Source organism: Schistocerca cancellata, chromosome 1 (assembly GCF_023864275.1).
Source record: "Schistocerca cancellata isolate TAMUIC-IGC-003103 chromosome 1, iqSchCanc2.1, whole genome shotgun sequence".
Lineage (NCBI taxonomy): Eukaryota > Metazoa > Arthropoda > Insecta > Orthoptera > Acrididae > Schistocerca > Schistocerca cancellata.
The window spans coordinates 864,097,109-864,118,868 of NC_064626.1; the positions used below are offsets into that span (position 1 = coordinate 864,097,109).

The window sequence follows — 21,760 nt, forward strand, 5'->3', positions numbered from 1 at the left end:
GCAGTACACACAGCTCTGGAGATTATATTCAAGTATAAATTAGCGTCTGAAGTCAAAATAAGTAAAAAGATGTCAGGCATAATGAACACTGGAAAAGGTATATAAATGCATAATTATGGTCAGCTAACTAAAATGTCGAAAATGAAGCGCCTATGTATCGATGTTCTGACGTATCATCCAACACACCATTACTGCGAACTGTCAGTGGGTTTTCTTTATTTAAATCTGTGAAAGGTGAACATATTTCAAAAGGGAAAACGCATTTCAGTGAAGAAAACCAACAGACGATGGCACAGATGTGGTGAAACATGTTTCGGTCACATGAAGAAACTGTGTTTTGCATAAAAAGCGGACGTAATATCCAGTAATTATACCTTTTCAGATTGGTCATAATTAATATATTACTCCATCTTAATGTTGGCGAGCTGTATCGTGAGCGAATTTTGAAAATATTGAATAATTGTTGGGTGGTGGTTCACAGTTATTAAGTGCCCTGAGAAAGTGGAATGTGTGATGTCACTCTTCAGAGCTCTCGTGTGCTCTGTGTACCTTGTTAGCAAATTCCTGCGTTTGTAGTTCGAATTCTTACGACTTCTGTTCCTTACGTAGGTCTCTGTGTAGGATTTGCGGGGGTGGGTGGTATTCATGCGTTTATGTGTGTGTGTGTGTGCGTGTGTGTGTGACGGAGAGAGAGAGAGAAAGAGAGAGAGAGGGGGGAGGGGGAGGGAGAGAGAGAGACAGAGAGAGAGAGAGAGAGAGAGAGAGAGAGTAGGTACGTAAAGCTGCACATCTTCATTTGGCCAGACAACGCAGAAACTGAACACTGACTGGTAGCGTGTAGTGTATTGTGAAGAGTCGCACGCTTCAAATGCCCCGACGGCATGGGACTAGGGATGGGAAAGAAGCGACCAGTTAAAACCGATAACGGTATTTTAGTTCTGAATAACCGGTGTTTTTCAGTGCTATTTTAATAAGAATGATGACCGAAACGAGCAACAAACAAATGGCATAAGAACTGACACAGCACTTCTGAGACAATTACATACTTGTTAATATGCTGGGGACTATCAGCTCGGAGACCATGGCTGCGGATACCCTTGACGCTGCATCTCAGACATCGCGGTGAACGCACATTGGAAGCGTGTATTCGTCATCGCGATACTGGAGTATCACCCGGCGTGATGGTATGGGATGCCATTGGTTACAGGTCTCGATCATCTCTTGTTCGAAATTGACGGCACTTTGAACAGTAGACGTTACATTTCAGATGTGTTACGATCCGTGGCTTTACCCTTCATTCGATCCCTGTGAAACCCTACATATCAGCAGGATAATGCACGACCGCATGTTGCAGGTCCTGTACCGGCCTTTCTGGATACAGAAAATGTTCCACTGCTGCCCTAGCCAGCCCAATCTCCAGATCTCTCACCAATCGCAAACGTCTGGTCAATGGTAGTCGAGCAACTGGCTCGTCGCAATACGTCAGTCACTACTCTTGATGAACTGTGGTATCGTGTTGAAACTCCATGGGCAGTTGTACCTGTACACGCCATCCAAGCTCTGTTTGACTCAATGCCCAGGCGTATCAAGGACTTTATTACGGCCAGAGGTGGTTGTTCTGGGTACTGATTTCTCAGGATCTATGCACCCAAATTGCGTGAAAATGTAATCACATATCAGTTCTAGTATAATATATTTGTCCAATGAATACCCGTTTATCATCTTCATTTCTTCTTGGTGTAGCAATTTTAATGGCCAGCAGCGTAGTTCCTTCGCGTTACATACGACCTTGTCACATTGGTAACACCGGTACCCGTCAGATGACCGAGGTTAAGTGCTGTCTAGCACTTGGATAGGCCACCGTCCGACCTGCCGAGCAATGTTGGCAAGCGGGGTCCACTCAGCCCATGTGAGGCCAATCGAGGAGCTACTTGACTGAGAAGCAGCGGCGCCGGTCGCTAAAACTGACGACGGCCGGGAGAGCGGTGTGCTGACCACATGCTCTTCCATATCCGCATCCAGTGACGCCTATGGTCTGAGGATGACACGGCGGTCGGTCGGTACCGTTGGGCCTTCAACGCCTGTTAGAACGGAGTTTAGCTCAAAAGAAACTGGTGTTGAAAAACCCGATTTTGTCTAAAACCGGTTATTTCAGCAGTAACTGCCATCCCCACCTGGGACGACGTTGCGCAGCAGCACGGTGACGTAGGCGTCGCGGTCTGCGCGGCTGTGCTCGTGCCAGAAGCCGAGGGCGTGCATCAGCTCGTGCTGCACGACGCCCTTGTACACGCAGCCGGGACCCAGGCTCACCGTCTGCTCGCCGCCCACGCGCCCGATCAGGCTGCTGCACCTGCACAGCGCACAGAGACCAGAGTTACTTGCCGTAGCGCTGCTGGCAGTTTCCGCCTCTTAAACCTGTAATCAGATCTCACCGTCTGTCCTCTACTGCCCAACCTGCGTATCGAAGACCAAACCATAAATTAAAGAAAGGTTCAGAAGCGGAGTTACAGAAAATCACCAGATCCAGATGGAGCACTCTCTGTTTTACAGATAGTACTCTACGGCATTGGCCCCTTACCTAGTTTGCATTTATCGCGAATCGCTCGCCATGCACAAAGTCCCAAGCGACTGGAAAAAAGAGCAGGTGACTTCAGTATATAACAAGGGTAAACGAATAGACCCGCAAAATTACAGACCAATATCCCTATCTTAATTTGCTGCAGAATCCGTGAACGTATTCTCAGTCCGGATATAATATACTTTCTTGAGACTGAGAAACTTATGTCCACGAATCGGCATAGTTTTAGAAAGCATCGCTCGAGCGAAACTCAGCTTACCCTTTTCTCACATGATATATCGTGTACTAAGGACGAAGGGTAATATACAGATTCTCTATTTCTAGACTTCTGGAAAGCATTTGGCACGGTGCCCGTTTGCAGACTGTTCACGAAGATACTTATTCGATTAAGTTCACAGGTACGTGAGTGGCTCGAAGAGTTCTTAAGTAATAGAACCCAATACGTTGTCCTCAAACGCGAGTGTTCATCAGAGACCAGGGTTTCGTCATGAGCGCTCCAGGGAAGTGTGGTAGGACCACTGCTGTTCTCTACATGACTTGGCGGACGGGGTGGGCAGCAATCTGTGCTTGTTTGCTGACGATATTGAGGTGTACGGTGAGGTGTCGAAGTTGAGTGACTGCAGGAAGGCACTAGATGACTTAGACAAAACCTCTAGTTGTTGTCATGAATGGCAGCTAGCTCTCAATGTAGAAAAATGTAAGTTAATGCGGATGAGCAGGAAGAACAAACCTGTAATGCTCGGATACAGTAGTACTAGCGTCCTGCTTGACACAGTCAAGTCATTTAAATATCTGGGCGTAACGTTGCAAAGCGATATGAAATGGAACGATCATGTGAGAACTTTGATACGGAAGGCGAATGGTCGGCTTCGATTTATTGGGAGAATTGTAGGATAGTGTGGTTCACTTGTAAAGGAGACAGCATATAGGATGCTGTCGCGACCTGTTCTTCAGTAGTGCTCCAGTGATTGGGATCCGTACCAGGTCGGATGGAGGGAAGACGTCGAAGCAATTCAGAGGTGGGCTGCTAGATTTCTTACCGATGGGTTCGAACAACTCGTAAGGGTAACAAAGATGCTTCGGGAACTCAAATGGGAAGCCCTGGAGGGAAGTCGACGTTCTTTTCGCGAAACACTATTGAGAAAATTTAGAGAAACGTCATTTTCAGAGGAATGACGAACGATCCTATTGTCGCCAATATACAACAAAGATAATATACGACAAATTAAGGCTCGTAAAGAGGCATATCGACAGTCGTTTATCCCTCGCTCTGTTTGTGAGTGGAACAGGAAAGTAAATGACTAGTAGTGGTACAGAGTAACCTCCGCCACGCACCACACGGTCGCTTCCGGAGTATCTCTGTATATTTAGATGTACTTAAGGACGAAAGAGTGTTAATGGTAAGATTCGGTGATAGCATTACTATCCTTTGTTCAAGGGAGGTAGAATTGTATCTCTTGTCGAATAGATTCAACAGTCCACAGTGTTCAGAATATAGACTGAGACTAAACCGAAGAAAGACGAAAATATTAAGTGGTAGCAGAGATGAAACTAACGACAAACTTGACACCAAAATTGGGGACCATGTGCAGGACCAAATTAAGGAATTCTTCAGCCTCGGAACCAAAATAACACATTAGACTATGACACTACGAGGATTCGTCTCGCCTAACGAGAGCTGGCAGAAGGGTCATTACTGTCAGCGCAGAGGCCGAAGAGAGCAAGCTGGCCCAGGTAAGCGGAGTGGAGTGCGGCTCCAGGCAGGCATGCGTGAGGAGGGTGAGGAAGACACAATGGCGCTTACGGCGAACGAAATATAAGATGCTTAATGCATGTTCTGAAAACTATGTCACAAACCGTTCAAAAATGACGTAGTAAAACCAAATAGGCCATAAAAAATTACAGCGAGTAGACGAGTCCATTGCAACTTTAGGCAAAATTCTGCGATAAATATTAAGACAGCGTGGGCAACAGAAATTCATCATATATCAACATCCGCTCTTCTCACTATATACTAATCGTACAGGGCTTAATGAGAAATCGTTAGGCTTTTTAATCGACTTCGCCGTTGCGTACCGGTTTTGCGCTAAAACTTACTATTTGTGAAAAATTTTAACACAAAAGAGCTTTTAAGCGGCCGGCCGGAGTGGCCGTGCGGTTCTAGGCGCTACAGTCTGGAACCGAGCGACCGCTACGGTCGCAGGTTCGAATCCTGTCTCGGGCATGGATGTGTGTGATGTCCTTAGGTTACTTAGGTTTAATTAGTTCTAAGTTCTAGGCGACTGATGACCTCAGAAGTTAAGTCGCATAGTGCTCAGAGCCATTTGAACCATTTGAGCTTTTAAGCGTCATAGGCAAAAGGCCATCATGGATGCCCATCTTCATACCTATATTTTACGAAGCTAACTTATTAATCACGTATAACAGACACCTTTTTCATATTATCTTTTACAAATACCATTTCCTTCCTTTTGAAGTGCTTATCATACAGTATGTCTCAGATAATAACAGTGACGATTGCGGTGGTCCGTTATCTCTGACTGTCGTACAAGCTGACTTTTCTAAACGAATATACTTTCCGGAACGAGAAACATATTTCTCACTGTCGCCAACTATCCTTATCCCAACGACTATACTTATTCCAAATACTGTCATGATTTACTACTATAAAAGTGCGAAAGTTTCACACGGGTCCCCTGATAAAAATTACACCATTAGAGCGGTCACATCAAATGAAGTATCAAATAAAGGCTGAAAGTATCAACTGTAACCTGATATCAAAAGTTACAGAAGTTATTATAAAAGATAGATACGCGTATGTGCCACAACCACAAATCCTCAACAGTTACAGATAGTATGAAGGCAGCGTCAGTCACTTAGTTTCTCACCAAATGATCCCAGATAATGGTTACCTACAGTTAACTGTTAGATATACTTTAAGCGAATTTTTTTAATGACAATCAATAAAAGTTATATTAAATAGCTGTGCAGCTGTGAATAACAAGTAAAACACGTGCACAAAAGTGCATATGTCTAGAGGGCAGAAGAATGTTCTTCCTTCAAGCTCGCCAAACGTTTTTTGTAGTTTTCATTTTATTCTTTCACACTGTAAAAACGAGATGCAAGCATGTTTATGAATTGACCTAATAACTGAGTTAATATTGCATTGTTTTTGTAGCGGGAGGTCGCAAAATGACCTTAATAATTGTGGGATTACTTTAATGCTTCGTTTGACTTCGAATAGTTGCGGGTGAGCATAGGGTCACACTTAACTTTACACAGGATTTAGAGTATTTGACGGTGGTTTCGACAATTAAGTTTCAGCGCGCTTAACTTTATTTGTGGGACTCGAAGTAGCTGAGTACTTTATCTATGGTGTTCCAGTTAACAGAGACTCACGTGGGAAGGAATTGTTGGCTTGTTTTCGCAGTGATCATTTAGGTTCAAAATGGTTCAAATGACTCTGACCACTATGGGACTTAACATCTGAGGTCATCAGTGCCCTAGAACTTAGAACTACTTACACATAACTAACCTAAGGACATCACACACATCCATGCCCGAGGCAAGATTCCAACCTGCGACCGTAGCGGACGCCCAGTTCCAGACTGAAGCGCCTAGAACCGCTAGGCCACACCGACCGGTCATTTACGTAGGATAAAGAACTTTAGTTTTATGTTGTAATTAATAATGATAAACTACGCTGCTGGACTTTGAGCATTTTTTTCTGAACTTTGTGATGAATCGACTGTTAAACGCAGTTTGCATGCTCGTGTTCGAGTTGAGGGAAGCACAGCACTGACGCGAATTCCCCATTGACCACCGGCTGAATTAGTCGGATGGTTGCAAATGTTGCTGGTCGGTGGCTAGAGTCGTTAATCCTCGGCGAGTTCAATCCTTTTCGAAAAAGTCATTTTTTCTGAGCGTCATCCTGGTGATGGTGTGTGAGCCAATCAATCAAGACTGGCTCAGAATGACCTGTGTGGAGCCGTATAATCAGGTGGTCAAACGAATAACCAAAATTTGTTTGCATCGATCCTTAGAAGGTTTCTTGAGTTTCAGATCGCCCTGTAGACTAGTTGGTAGGGGTCCATGATTGTTGCTCATCGTGTGCCTGTGCAACAGGTACTGTGTTGCTCAGTACATAAAATTCCACCGTTGCTACTAGCTCCTTTGTTTTATATACTGCTGGCTTCAGAGGATTAATCCTCCATCTTCAGACACTTCAGACGCCATTTTGTTGTAGTTCACTGCACTAAAATTGCTGAAGATGTACAATTAACCCCCGTGGTCGTTAGCCTTTAATAACGGATACTATGTCAAATGGTTCAAATGGCTCTGAGCACTATGGGACTTAACTGCTGAGGTCATCAGTCCCCTAGAACTTAGAACTATCTAAACCTAACTAACCTAAGGACATCACACACATCCATGCCCGAGGCAGGATTCGATCCTGCGACCGTAGCGGTCGCGCGGCTCCAGACTGTAGCGCCTAGAACCGCTCGGCCACTCCGGCCGGCCGATACTATGTCAGAGCTGGAATTTTCTTCGCTGTACTTAGACAAGCCACGAATGGGTAAGCTTGCAGCGACTGGGCTGTACTCACCCGGCGCCCTTGCGGAGGTGCACGTAGCTGGTGTGCCCGGCGCGCGGCACGAAGCGCACGCACGTCAGCTCGTGGATCTCCCGGAAGGCCGCCGCCACCACCAGCCGCTCGCCGCCCGCTGCAAAGAGAGGAGACACAAAAACCCTACAGAGACGCTCTGCACTCACTGCCCTTCCAGCTCTGCTGCGCCGTGCCGCAACTTCACCAGTTTTACAGATCCAAATGTGTGTGTGTGTCTGTGTTTGTGTGGGTGTGTTTGGGGGGAGGTTACTACAGTATACACCATCTGATGAAAAGGATCCGGACAGCTATTAGTGAGTATCCGGTGTGTCGAGCCTTGGACTCTGCTGGGACACTTTAAACGAGGTGTCTGAACTTATGTGGAGGGAGAGCAACGCATTCTCCCTCTAGAGCTGAAACCAGAGAAGGTAGCGATGTTGGGCGCTTGGGTCTTCAACCAAGTCGACATTCTGACCTGTCCTAAAGTTGTTCCGCTGGATTCAGGTCGTGACTCTGAGCAGGCCAGTCCATTTCAGGAATATCAATGTTCAGAAACCGTATCCTCTCAAACGTTTCTTTATGACAGGGTGCACTGTCGTACTCATGCAATCAATCATCGTCTCGGTACTTCCTTTACTGTATGTGGTACGTTACCTTGATAACTGTTTTAATATCCTTCAAACAGTGGAAAATCCAGGATGGTATGCAACAATATTATGAAAAGGAAAGTTTCTAAGTTTCTGCTCACCATATAGTGACTCGTAGATAGGTACAACAAAAAGACTGTCACAAATAAAGCTTTCGGCCCGAAAGGTCTCCGTCAAAAATAGATGATACACACACACACACACACACACACACACACACACACACGCACGCAACTCACACACACGACTACAGTCTCAGGCAACTTGAACCACACTGTAAGCAGCAGCACTAGTGCATTATGGGAATGGGGAATGGGTGGGGGTAAAGAGGAGGCTCGGGTGGGGAGGGAGAGAGATGGTAGGGTGGAGGAGGCTGGGGCAGTGAGGGGGAGAGATAGTAGGGTAGGGGTGGCGGACAGTGAAGTGCGCCGGCCGGTGTGGCCGTGCGGTTAAAGGCGCTTCAGTCTGGAACCGCGTGACCGCTCCGGTCGCAGGTTCGAATCCTGCCTCGGGCATGGATGTGTGTGATGTCCTTAGGTTAGTTAGGTTTAATTAGTTCTAAGTTCTAGGCGACTGATGACCACAGCAGTTAAGTCGCATAGTGCTCAGAGCCACAGTGAAGTGCTGCAGGTTAGACAGAAGGGGAGCGGTGGGGAGAGGGGTAGTGGAAAAGGAGAAAAGTAAAAAGACTGGGTGCGATGGTGGAATGAGGGCTGTGTAGTGCTGTAATGGGAACACGGAGGGGGCAAGATGGGCGAGGTCAGTGGATAACAAAGGTTGAGGCCAGGAAGGTTACAGGAACGTAGGATGTATTGCAGGGGAAGTTCCCACCTGTGCATGTCAGAAAAGCTCATGTTGGTGGGAAGAATATATATGGCACAGGCTGTGAAGCAGTCATTGAAATGAACGATGTCATGTATAGCAGTGTGCTCAGCAACAGTGTGGTCCACTTGTTCGTTGGCCACAGTTCGTCAGTCGCCATTCATGTGGACAGACAGCTTGTTGGTTGTCATGCCCACATAGAATGCAAATTAGAATTTTTGATGAAGGCCTTACTGGCCAAAAGCTTTATTTGTGAGAGGTTTTTAGTTGTGCCTATCTGAGACTCAGTGTCTCCACTAGATAGTGAGTAGCAACTTTTCTTTTCATAATATTGTTTTAATATTCTACCATTTTTAGCGTTTTCCTAAGGGCAGTAAGAGAACCACATTCTCTCTACGAAAAACATCTCCATACATCATCATCATCATCTCCTCCATGCTTCACTGATGGCACCACACATTTTGGCAGGTATTGTTCTCAAAGTATTCGACAAATCCAAAACCTTCCATCAAATTGCCGTAACGTGTAGCGTGATTCAGCACTCCAAACCTCTGTTTCCACTCATCTGCTGTCCAGTCCCTTAAGTGCCATTCAGCATGGAGTACTGAAATGTGTGGCCTTTGAGGAGCTTCTCTACCAGTGTATCCCATTATTTTTAGCACTCTCTGCACAGTGATTCTGCTACTAGCTGGACTGCTGGTATAGTAATTTGGAACTCACAAGTGATTCTTTCTGCTGATTTCGTGGGACACTCGACGGTCCTTCTCCATCAGCAAATGAGGTATGCCTGTTCTTCATTTAATTGTGGCTGTTCCTTCACGTTTACATTTCACAATTACATCGTCAGCAGTCGACTTGGGCAGCTTTAGAAGGGCTAAAAGTTCCCTTAGGAATTGTTACTAAAGTAACATCCAGTGACTAGTTCACATCCAAAGTCACTGAGCCCACCTGACTGACCCATTCTGCAGTTTCTGCTTCTCTTCGCACAACACACTACTTCTCGCCCCCTTTTACGCGGATGGATCCTCTTCGTCTTACAAAGGAGTGTAAAGATACCTTTGATCGGATAGTGCACACGTCCATTTCTGAGCTAACTACTACGAAAACTAGATATCTCAGACGTGGGACGCAACTCTACATAATTACACGCTGTGGTTATCATAAGACAGTTCCCAGTTGCTTGTCTGAGAGCCTCCCCACGTGGCCAGGTATGTAGCCTGACAAGCAGCAGTAAATATTCAAGCGAGGAAATGGCACCCGCCTCGGACTGACTGTACCTGACTACCTGCTACCAACAACGAATCTGAGTGGCTTTGTGAGCCACCGCAGGAGCCTGGAACCCACATAAAACAAGGCAGAACAGAAAGCCAAGTACCCACCAACATGAAAAACAAAATAACACAACCACCGACTTTCCCGAAGAAACAGCGTCCTCCCCCTACCATCATCCATTTACACGATGGTATATATCTGTGCTCATAGCCATACTGAAGTGGAAAGTATTGATAATGGTGGGAGCACGTGTCTACTTTAGACCGTGGAAATTGCGAAGTTTTGAATTATGTGAGAACTTGTTGCCATTATAGTTCTTAAATAAATTACGTAACACATGAACTTCTTAATTATGAAAACCTACAAATTGAAAACTTGAAGTCCTACTAAAGTGACGTGTCAAGAACTGATGTAAACAATTTATTATTGTTATTATTATATAAGTTTGTACATTTTTTCTTATTATTACTTACATCCTATGCGTCTGAGACATATTAGGAATAGGGATGACAACAAGCTACATTGAATGGTGTGGAAGGGGTGAAGATAGTAACAAACTATGACCCCATCAGAACCGAACTCTGCATCCACACCTTAACTCCAGAACTTGCCACTTGTCTCCATCTCTGGTATTCTTAGAAACATTAATGCCTGTATGGATCGAATGCACTGGTTTTCTAGGGGAGATAGCAACGAGTTCACTAGCTCCATACTATGAAACAAGTGACATTAAACATTCAGATCATAATGTGACATTCAAGAATTGCTTTTCCAGTGCTCGCTGTCTTCTGTTTACACTCATACTTACGTGCATGCCTACACGTACATTTCCCCGCGGGCTACAGGATCTAAATGACTGAGTGCTGAGTCACTACGGAACCTAGACCACATACATGAATAAGTGAATCAGTGGCTAAATTACTGTATACTGTAGTGTGGCTACCTACTCACTTAAATCAGGAGTGGAGAAGATTACGGCTCTCGGGCTGTGCCTGGACAGGAGTGCGAAAGCGCTTAGCGTTGCTTCACATTTCCCCTACAGCCGGCCGGCCGCGGTGGTCTAGTGGTTCTGGCGCTGCAGTCCGGAACCGCGGGACTGCTACGGTCGCAGGTTCGAATCCTGCCTCGGGCATGGGTGTGTGTGATGTCCTTAGGTTAGTTAGGTTTAAGTAGTTCTAAGTTCTAGGGGACTTATGACCTAAGATGTTGAGTCCCATAGTGCTCAGAGCCATTTGAACCAGCCCTACAGCCACACTACGCTGCCTGAGCGCGAGGAGAGGGAAGAGGGGACAACAGCGAACGCGCCGCATTTAAATAGCACTATAGTCTCACTGCATACTACTTGGTTTTATATTTCACATCTCTCACCAACAAAGCTCACAAACAAAACAAAATTTAATTATTTTTCGGACTCTCAAGACATGATATTTTATGTGGTACAAACTGTCGACATACAGACAGACGCAGACATTTACTTTGATTTTCCCACTTAAGTTGCCACGTAATCGTGACTTATTTACTTTCGTAATCGGAAAGATGTCTTTCACCCAAATGTGTATGTCGAACTATTGTCGCAGGTTTGCAACCTCATTATGGTGACTTGGGAACTCCATCTGAGGAAAGGAATGTAGACGTCCTGGACAGTTTGAAAGTAAAAAGATTTGTCATCAAAGCTGGAGTTAATCTGCTGGTCAGTCAGTTACATCTGCAACAAAAACAGCTCGGAAATAGATGTAAGATTGACAGTGTCCCGAAAATCTTTGTAAAACTATCCCTGTAATTCTTTCAACGCCACAATGAAGTCTTTAAACTTCACGTTTACCTTAAAGCCAGTCAGCTCATGAAACTGGACTGCCTTCCTCTGAATGTGCCTTTCTACAACGCTATTTTCGTTTTTAAATGAATCAGCAACAAATTAGAAAAAAATTACCATGCAGTGTCATATGCATACAGTGTGCAGTCAAGTACACTTAAAATGCGAAGTCTACACTCCATTCCGAATGTTCTGAGTTTCGTCCTTGCACTTCTTTGTCCTTCATAAATTCAACAATAGTGAGTTTTAAATCGAAAAGTCGTTCCAGGCAAGCCCCTTATCTTGACCAACATACTTCGCACTAATGTATGAAGTATCCATACTCTCCGTTCAGTTCCACTGAAAACTTTTGCAACTGACCACGAAATAATGCGAGCGACTTCAAAAATTTTGCTGTTCGCGCCATTAAATTCTTCAACAGCTCCAGGTCTTCAAATTTAGCACAAAATGTTTTTTGATGTACAGAACAATTGAATCCGTGTGTCGATCGTTGTAATTCCTTGCTCTTTGATTATCAACGAAATTTTTAGATTCTTTCTGTATGATACTGTAATGTCATTTAGTAGCAAATGTGTAACTGAGAATTCTCATCCCTCCCTCTGTCATTCCCATTCTTTTTAAAGGATTGCAAAGATAGATCACAAGACTGCCTCTCTTTGTGCAAACGAGCACTGGACTTGTGAATGTCCTTCACATCATAAACAACTAGCGAAGGTCAAATAACGCTAACAACACGATTCTGTCGAAGTCGGAGAGTTGTACCGACCGGAAAATGCCGCGCCGCAATGCTAAATGAAACGTGGCGCTGTGCCGGGTACTTCCGAGAAGTGCCGAAGAAAGCCGAGTGCCAGGCCGGGCCTGGGCCCACCCGCGGTTCGCCACGCTGCACGTGCGAAGTTCGGCACCCCACGGCTGGTCCTGACTTGCGTGATACAACCGCCAGCTATATTCACGACTTCACTCCAGGATCGATGGCCGTTTAATAAGTAATGCAACACTTTCTTTCTATATGCAGGTTGGTTTCATTCATGATTGGAACACACCTTACTATTCCCCACTCGTCTGGCTACAAAATCCTCTTTTTCAACATAACCTCCGTTAAATGCGACGGTCTTTCGCCACCTCACTGGCAGCGCCTTTATGTCCCCATGCTATCGCTCTGCTGGTCGACGTCAGAGTCAACGTCATGCTACGTTAATAACCTCCTCATCATCCACGTACTGCTCCCAGTGGACTGCATCCTTCATTGAGCCAAACTGACGGAATTCGGAAGCTGCGAGATCTGGGCTGTAGGGTGGATGAGGAAGAACAGTCCAATGAAGTTTTGTGAGCTCCTCGCGAGTACACAGACTTTTGCGAGACCTTGCTTTGTCAGGTGAAGAAGATATTCGTTTGCATTTTTGTGGTGACGAATCTGCTGAAGTGGTATCCCGTAGGTAGTATAATACAGTTTCAGAGTTTATAGTTGCACCATGGCGGAAGATATCAAACGAATAACCCCTTTCAGAGCCCAAGAAGACCGTCGCCATGTTTTTACCAGCTGAGGGTGCGGCTTCGAACTTTTTCTTCAGAGGTGAGGTGGTGTGGCGCCACTCCACGGAGTGCCGTTTTTTTCCGGTTCAAAGAGATGAACCCACGTTTCGTGGTCTGTGACAAATTTCTGCTAAAAATTGTCACGACCAGTCTTGTATCGCGCAAGCAATTCCGCACAGATGGCCCTTCGTTACTCTTTACGGTATTCAATTAGGCGGCGATGAACCCAGCGAGGCCACACATTTGAGTATCCCAATAGGTGCACGAGTGTGTCAGCGCTACCATCAAGGTCGTCCAGCTGAGCAGCGATGTATTTGACTGTGATCCGTCGATCATCTCGAATGAGAGTGTCCGCACGTTCCAACATTGCAAGTTTCCCAGCTGTGCGCGGCGGGCCGGTACGCGGGACACCGGACAGATTTGCGCGACCTTGTTGCTATGACGTCAGAAGTCTTGCCCAACGACTAACTGTGCTTTTGCTCACTGCCAGGTCTACGTAGATATTCGGCAAGTGCCTGTGAGTACTTGCTATGCTCTGGTTTTCCGCGGAAAGAAACTCAATGACAGATTGGGATTGGGGTTGTTTGGGGGAAGAGACCAAACAGCTTGCTCATTCGTCTCATGGGATTAGGGAAGGATGGGGAAGAAAGTCGGCCGCGACCTTTCAAAGGAACCATCCCAGCATTTGCCTGGAACTATTTAGGGAAATCACAAAAAACCTAAATCAGGATGGCCGGGCGCGGGATTGAACCGTCGTCCTCCCGAATGCGAGTCCAGTGTGCTAACCACTGCGCCACCTCGCTCGGTATCGATGACATGTCTCTGCTTGAAACGCACGTCCGTTACAGGCGCAATTTCAAGGTAATGTGTAGCGTCGCTACGTATGGGAACTTCATGAAACTAAAGGAACCGAAGCGACAATTTTCATAATGTCCCACAAAAAAGAGCGCAATTTTTGAACCGAAATCTGCCGATAAAAATGCGTTAGATTAATTATTGAACGCCCCTCTATCTACTGACGATTTTAATAGATTCTGGGGTGAGAGCTGTGGCCGCAATCGAAGGGAAGGGGGGAGTCGCAAGGGGGTAGCGCATCAGCAACAGTGAAGCAATGAAAGAGATCGCAATTTTTATCACCACTGCATAGATTGCTGCGATGTTGCAGTGCTTATGTATTGTTGTTGTTGTTGTGGTCTTCACTCCTGAGACTGGTTTCATGCAGCTCTCCATGCTACTCTATCCTGTGCAAGCTTCTTCATATCCCAGTACCTGCTGCAACCTACATCCTTCCGTATCTGTTTACTGTATTCATCTCTTGGTCTCCCTCTACGATTTTTACCCTCCACGCTGCCCTCCAATACTAAATTGGTGATCCCTTGATGCCTCAGAACATGTCCTACCAACCGATCCCTTCTTCTAGTCAAGTTGTGCCACAAACTTCTCTTCTCCCCAATCCTATTCAATACCTCCTCATTAGTTATATGATCCACCCAACTAATCTTCAGCATTCTTCTGTAGCACCACATTCCGAAAGCTTCTATTCTCTTCTTGTCGAAACTAGTTATCGTCCATGTTTCACTTCCATACATAGCTACACTCCATACAAGTACTTTCAGAAACGACTTCCTGACACTTAAATCAATACTCGATGTTAACAAATTTCTCTTCTTCAGAAACGCTTCCCTTGCCATTGCCAGTCTACATATTATATCCTCTCTACTTCGACCATCATCAGTTATTTTGCTCCCCAAATAGCAAAACTCCTTTACTACTTTAAGTGTCTCATTTCCTAATCTAATTCCTTCAGCATCACCCGACTTCATTCGACTACATTCCAATATCCTCGTTTTGCTTTTGTTGATGTTCATCTTATATCCTCCTTTCAAGACACTGTCCATTCCGTTCAACTGCTCTTCCAAGTCTTTTGCTGTCTCTGACAGAATTACAATGTCATCGACGAACCTTAAAGTTTTTATTTCTTCTCCATGGATTTTAATACCTACTCCGAATTTTTATTTTGTTTCCTTCACTGCTTGCTCAATATGCAGATTGAATAACATCGGGAATAGACTACAACCCTGTCTCACTCCCTTCCCAGCCACTGCTTCCCTTTCATGTCCCTCGACTCTTATAACTGCCATCTGGTTTCTGTACAAATTGTGAATAGCCTTTCGATTCCTGTATTTTACCCTACCACCTTCAGAATTTGAAAGAGAGTATTCCAGTCAACATTGTCAAAGGCTTTCTCTAAGTCTACTAATGCTAGAAACGTAGGTTTGCCTTTCCTTAGTCTAGCTTCTAAGATATGTATTACTTGCGTAAATTGCGACCTTGATCTGCAGTTACGCTTTGACATGGGAAATTGATTTCGCCTGTTACCAGCAGTCAGTATTAATCTTATTCTTAATAATGTGATACAGGTATATCGCCAAGCTTAGGAGTGACTGGACATGAATGGGAGTATCATGGAGATGCAGCGTAAGTTAGCATCTGGCAGTGTTTACCTGCACCTAATAACTGTTTGTAATTTGAGTGCTGAAAGGTTCTCTAATACGAGGGTAACCCCAAAAGTACGGTTTCCTATTTCTTTATAAGTACAGAACTCTGTTTGTGTGGCAGTTGGTCACACTGTTATGAAGAGTGCTTCACGCTGAAGCGCTCAGTCTTGGCTTGACAGCCGTTGAGATTGGAGCTCCCGTTGGATGTTACGACCAAGTGCGACTTGCGCTCAATTATTCGGTTTTTGAACGCAAAGGGCACTGCACCGATTGAATACCATCGCGAATTGACGGAAGTATATGGTGTTCGTGCATTGATATCAAAAATGTTCGTAAGTGGTGTAGAGAGTTTGCAGCTATTCGGACCGAAATTCAAGACGGACAACGGAGCGGGAGACCGTCAATTTCTGAGAAGACAGTGTTGAGGATTGAGCAAAGCATGCGTGAAGATCGGCAGATCACCCTGGATGATCTCTGCACGTTGGCTCCTGAGGTTTCCCGAACCACCGCTCACAGAATTTTAACGGAAACATTGAACTATCGGAAGGTGTGAGCAAGATGGGTGGCACGCATGCTGACCACATGCGGTAACGAGTTGATGCTTCTCACGCATTTTTTCACAGCCTTGCAGCCGAACAGGACAACTTTCTGGACTCAATTATCATGGGTGACGAAACCTGGGCATAACACTTTTCATCTGATATCACACAGAAGAGGTTCATAACTTTCTGAACAGCATGGCGGCAAGCTGGTATGTCATGGGCATACAAAAACTGCCATAGCGTCTAAAAAAATGCATCAACAGAAATGGTGATTATGTCGAAAAATAGCTAAATGTTCAAGCTGTAAACTTATGTAAACCATTGTGGAAATAAACAGGTCTATGTACCTACAAAAAAATTGGAGACCTTAAGTTTGGGATTATCTTCGTATGTAAAAGTGCCACGAGATCAAGTAGACTAATTCCTAAAGATATCGTGCGGCCTTGATTCCAGATGCAACAGTTGCACATGCCAGCTAGAACGAAAAGATAAGCAAGGATTCAGTATCGCCCCGTCAGTTGTGAGACAGTTTTCCGCACCATTCTATCCTAATACAAGAAAATTTTGGTTCAGAATGAGGTATGAGATAGTTTAAAGTGTGTGAGTTGGGAGCACTCACCGCCGCCTCTGCCGCTATTCCCTGTCAGGTTGCGGCCCGGAGCCCTGCCTCTCTGCCGGGGAGCAACTCTCGAGAGCGGGGGATTTCAGGGCTGCAACAGAAGACGGCGCAAACTCTGCAGGCTGCACGTTCTCGGAAACTTTTTCGTACTACGCTAATTACGTCCATTGTAACGTAACAAGATGTTTTCGTTTCATGCACTGAGTTCAGGTACGTTCGTCTGCACCATACCGTTGGTATTTGTAATGGAATACGTGACAGCTTCTTATAATCTGAATTCCAAATGTACACTACTGGCCATTAAAATTGCTACACCACGAAGATGACGTGCTACAGACGCGAAATTAAACCGACAGGAATAAGATGCTGTGATATGCAAATGATCAGCTTTTCAGAGCATTCACACAAGGCTAGCGCCGGTGGCGACACCTACAACGTGCTGACATGAGGAAAGTTTCCAACCGATTTCTCATACACAAACAGCAGTTGACCGGTGCTGCCTGGTGAAACGTTGTTGTGATGCCTCGCGCAAGGAAGAGAAATGTGCACCATCACGTTTCCGACTTGGATAAAGGCCGGATTGTAGCCTAACGTAATTGCGGTTTACCGTAACGCGACATTGCTGCTAGCGTTCGTCGAGATCCAACGACTGTTATCAGAATATAGAATCGGTGGGTTCAGGAGGGTAATACGGAACGCCGTGCTGGATCCCAATGGCCTCGTATCACTAGCAGTCGAGATGACAGGCATCTTATCCGCGTGGCTGTAACAGATCGCGCAGCAACGTCTCGATCCCTGAGTCAGCAGATGTGGACGTTTGCAAGACAACAACCATCTGCACGAACAGTTCGACGACGTTTGCAGCAGCATGGTTCAAAATGGCTCTGAGCACTATGGGACTCAACATCTTAGGTCATAAGTCCCCTAGAACTTAGAACTACTTAAACCTAACTAACCTAAGGACATCACACACACTCATGCCCGAGGCAGGATTCGAACCTGCGACCGTAGCAGTCCGCGGTTCTGGACTGCAGCGCCAAAACTGCACGGCCACCGCGGCCGGCAGCAGCAGCATGGACTATCAGCTCTGAGACCATAGCTGCGGTTAACCTTGACGCTGCATCACATACAGGAACGCCTGCGATGGTGTACTCACCGACGAACCGGGGTGCACAAATGGCAAAACCTCATTTTTTCGGATGAATCCAGTTTCTGTTTACAGAATCATGATGGTCGCATCCGTGTTTGGCGACATAGCGATGAACGCACGTTGGAAGCGTGTATTCGTCATCGCCCTACTGGCGTATCACTCGGCGTGATGGTATGGGGTGCCATTGGTTACACGTCTCGGTCACCTCTTGTTTGCATTGACTGCTCTTTGAACAGTGGATGTTACATTTCAGATGTGTTACGACCCGTGACTCTACCCTTCATTCGATCCCTGCGAAACCCTACATTTCAGCAGGATAATGCACGACCGCATATTGCAGGTCCTGTACGGGCCTTTCTGGATACAGAAAATGTTCCACTTCTGTCATGGCCAGCACATTCTCCAGTTCTCTCACCAACTGAAAACGTCTGGTCAATGGTGGCCGAGCAACTGGCTCGTCACAATACGTCAGTCACTACTCTTGATGAACTGTGGTATCGTGTTGAAGTTCCATGGGTGCATGGGCATCTGTACCTGTACATGCCATCCAAGCTCTGTTCGACTCAATGCCCAGGCGTATCAAGGCCGTTATTACGGCCAGAGGTGGTTGTTCTGGGTACTGATTTCTCAGGATCTATGCACCCAAATTGCGTGAAAATGTAATCACATATCAGTTCTAGTATAATATATTTGTCCAATGATTACTCGTTTATCATCTTCATTTCTTCTTGGTGCAGCAATTTTAATGGCCAGAAGTGTATTTGTCTCACCTAGCTAGTGACTGTTAGTCGACACAAGTGTTTGTGTATTTTTTGACTACTAAGTTACAATTATCAAAATATGTTTCATCTGAGACATAACATACCACAACTCCTCTTGACCTTATCGTAACGACGATGTAATATGCCACGACTTCTAGTTCGGACAACTTAGACACTCGTCTTGACAGAGTGAAAAAACTCAGAGCTTGTCACAATTTATGGAGTGTCTGTACACAGTCTGTCACCAGCTTCCAAGTTGCCACAGTCCTAAACCTACGCGAATACAATAGTCTGTCCTGACACTAATAACCTATTTTATACGATTCACTTCTGCAATGCTTCCGAGTAATGTGGTGGACTGATAGCATTGCAGTACGATAAGACATAGAATTCCGGCTCTAAGACATCGATAATAAGCTGTAAACTTGTTTCCATCTTGCTGTTTTGATGAAGTAAGATTTTACACTGCGTTTTATGGAGTTCCCTTTTAAGTCTGTGGCGACACATTCGTCGGCGATTTATACTAAGCGTCAGAATTAAAGATTTCTCGGTAGTAGGTCCTTGACGGACCTACTAAAAGCTACATAAATGGAAAACTACACGACGCATATGGCTCCGAAATTCACCAAAACAATCGTAATTCGAGCATTTATAAGGACGCTGTCCTTTCTGGACGTCCTAGTAGAAAGCAAAACAGATGACACCATACGCCACACAGTGAGTAAAAGTGTTAGACTAACTTGTGATTTTTCAGTAACTTTTAGGTGTGTGGCGTTGTTCAGCCTGGAACTAGTCTCGATGGAAGGTCGCTAGTACATATTTTGCATACGTTTACCAAGAAATACGACAGTGTGTTTGCTAGCTGTACAGGGTGCTCATAAACAATCTTAGAAGATTGTAAGAGCGTTTCAGGGTAGATTGTGCTGATAAGAAAAAGATTCGATAGGTTGTGCCTTTTCCGAGTTTAATCGCATTGAAGTTAGCAAATCAGGCCGTAGTGCGCGCCAAATTCAAGCGGTCCGCCAGATACAATTAGTCTCAGTTATTCTCATAGGGTAAACGATAGCGCACGAGACTGCTCAGCCTTTGGCACCGGTTCGATCCTTACTACCGCCCCATATCCAATTTTTTTATCGCTCTCTTGTTAGGTTTTAAGAAACTCTTGAATTTGCGAGCGCAACACCCTGATTGGCTAACTCCAATCCTAATCAACTCTAAAAGGGCGCTACGTATCGAATTTTTTTCTTAAAAGTTACTTCTCATCACAATCTATCCTGTAACACTCTTAAAAGCTCTTTAGACAGTTTCTGACCACCCTGTAGAAGGAATATGCACCACTTGTATGGCGGCATTTGCCTGGAGCGATTTATGGAAAACACGGAAAACCTAAATCAGGATGGCCGGACGGCGATCACAACTATCATCCTCTCGAATGCGAGTACAGTGTGCTAACCACTGCCTTACTTCGATCTGTATCTTTTCTAGGGTGAAACTGATGGTTCTCTAGCAGAGCCTCATTTTTTTCCCTTCTTGTGTATACTATTCCTCCTGTAGGATGTTTTATAGCCCTGCTCCCTTGTTTGATTATAAGTCATCCAAAGCTCTATTTTATGCTACAATGGTTCTAAGGACGGATTTAAGCAAAGGAAGATACACGGGAGAGGTCTTCATCAACCTGACAATCGCATAAGACACTGTCAGCCGCCGAAGGCTGTTTTATTTGACGTGAGACTATAGTCTGCCATCAGTGAGCAAGATTCGAGCTTTCAGAAGTAAAAGAGAATACGGTGTCAGCTCTGAGCACACTCTACCTCACGCTACTAATCACTTGAATCCAAACCCCAGCAAAAAAAAGGTCTACGTTTCCCACCCATCTCAATAGCTGAGAAGCATGTGACTCCATTCCTTGGCGAGCATGCTGTTTCTCATGTATGGCAAAATTTCATGAACGCTTGTCCTGGAAGAAGTATTTAAATAGAATCGAAACCAACACAATATGGGAAACGGTTTACCAATATATTAAAAAGGTAGAGATGGTAACCATGGGACCTGGAATAGCTCGAGAACAGAAATTTCTTGAAGATGGGAAAGAAGAAGCATAACACAACAACTCTCAACACAGGATCTATCAGCTGCACTTTGTATGCGGCCCGCACATGTACTGAACGCTACAAAAAACTTTTATTTCAAAAGATTTTTAAGTCTTCATAAAGACGTTTTTAAGATGTACACTGACGAAAAAGTATCGGAACACCACAAAGGAGTTGTGCGACATACCGAAATTTGGTAGGTTTGTTTTTACGTCTGAAATCTGACGTCTATTGCCGTTTCGCGCCAGTCGCATAAGTGAGCATGTAATTAGGTTTGCTTTAAATACAGTCTGTAACGGTCGTCAGCGTTAGTTATCTTTGAGGTTGGAAATGATAAATTGATGTTATTCAAGAACGCCTTTAAGCTGACAAAGACGCAATTATAAACACCTAACTGAGTTTGAACGAGGTCGTGTAATGAGGCTACGATAAACTTCTGCGACAGTGCAGAAAGACTTGGCAGGAATGTAGTTACGTGATTGCTAGCATTCTCGGGAATGTACAGTCACTTCAAGGACAGCTCCGAACCAGGCGCCCTCTAGTGTGCATTCCACTGGCCCCAAACCATCGCTATTTGCGACTTCAGGGATGTCGAGCGAGAGCTTATTGCAGGGCAGAGTGGAGGTCTGTATGATTTATGATGAAAGTTGGTTCTTCAAAAATAAAATGTGTGTGAAATCTTATGGGACTTAACTGCTAAGCTTACACCCTACATAACCTAAATTATACTACGGACAAACACACACACCCATGCCCGAGAGAGGACTCGAACCTCCTCCGGGACCAGCCGCACAGTCCATGACTGCAGCGCCTCAGACTGCTCGGCTAA

General features: G+C 45.1%; 1 protein-coding gene across 1 annotated transcript in view; it reads right to left on the minus strand.

Moving 5' to 3' along the window:
* The window catches only part of LOC126108430 (hatching enzyme 1.2-like), an 84,550-nt gene that overhangs the window by 44,030 nt on the left and 18,760 nt on the right, over nucleotides 1–21,760 (minus strand). Inside the window, exons 5-6 of the mRNA XM_049913680.1 lie at nucleotides 7,185–7,302; nucleotides 2,175–2,350 (exon numbers count right to left, since the gene is read on the minus strand). Of these exons, the coding sequence (XP_049769637.1) occupies nucleotides 2,175–2,350; nucleotides 7,185–7,302 (294 nt within the window). The remainder of the gene's footprint in view (nucleotides 1–2,174; nucleotides 2,351–7,184; nucleotides 7,303–21,760) is intronic.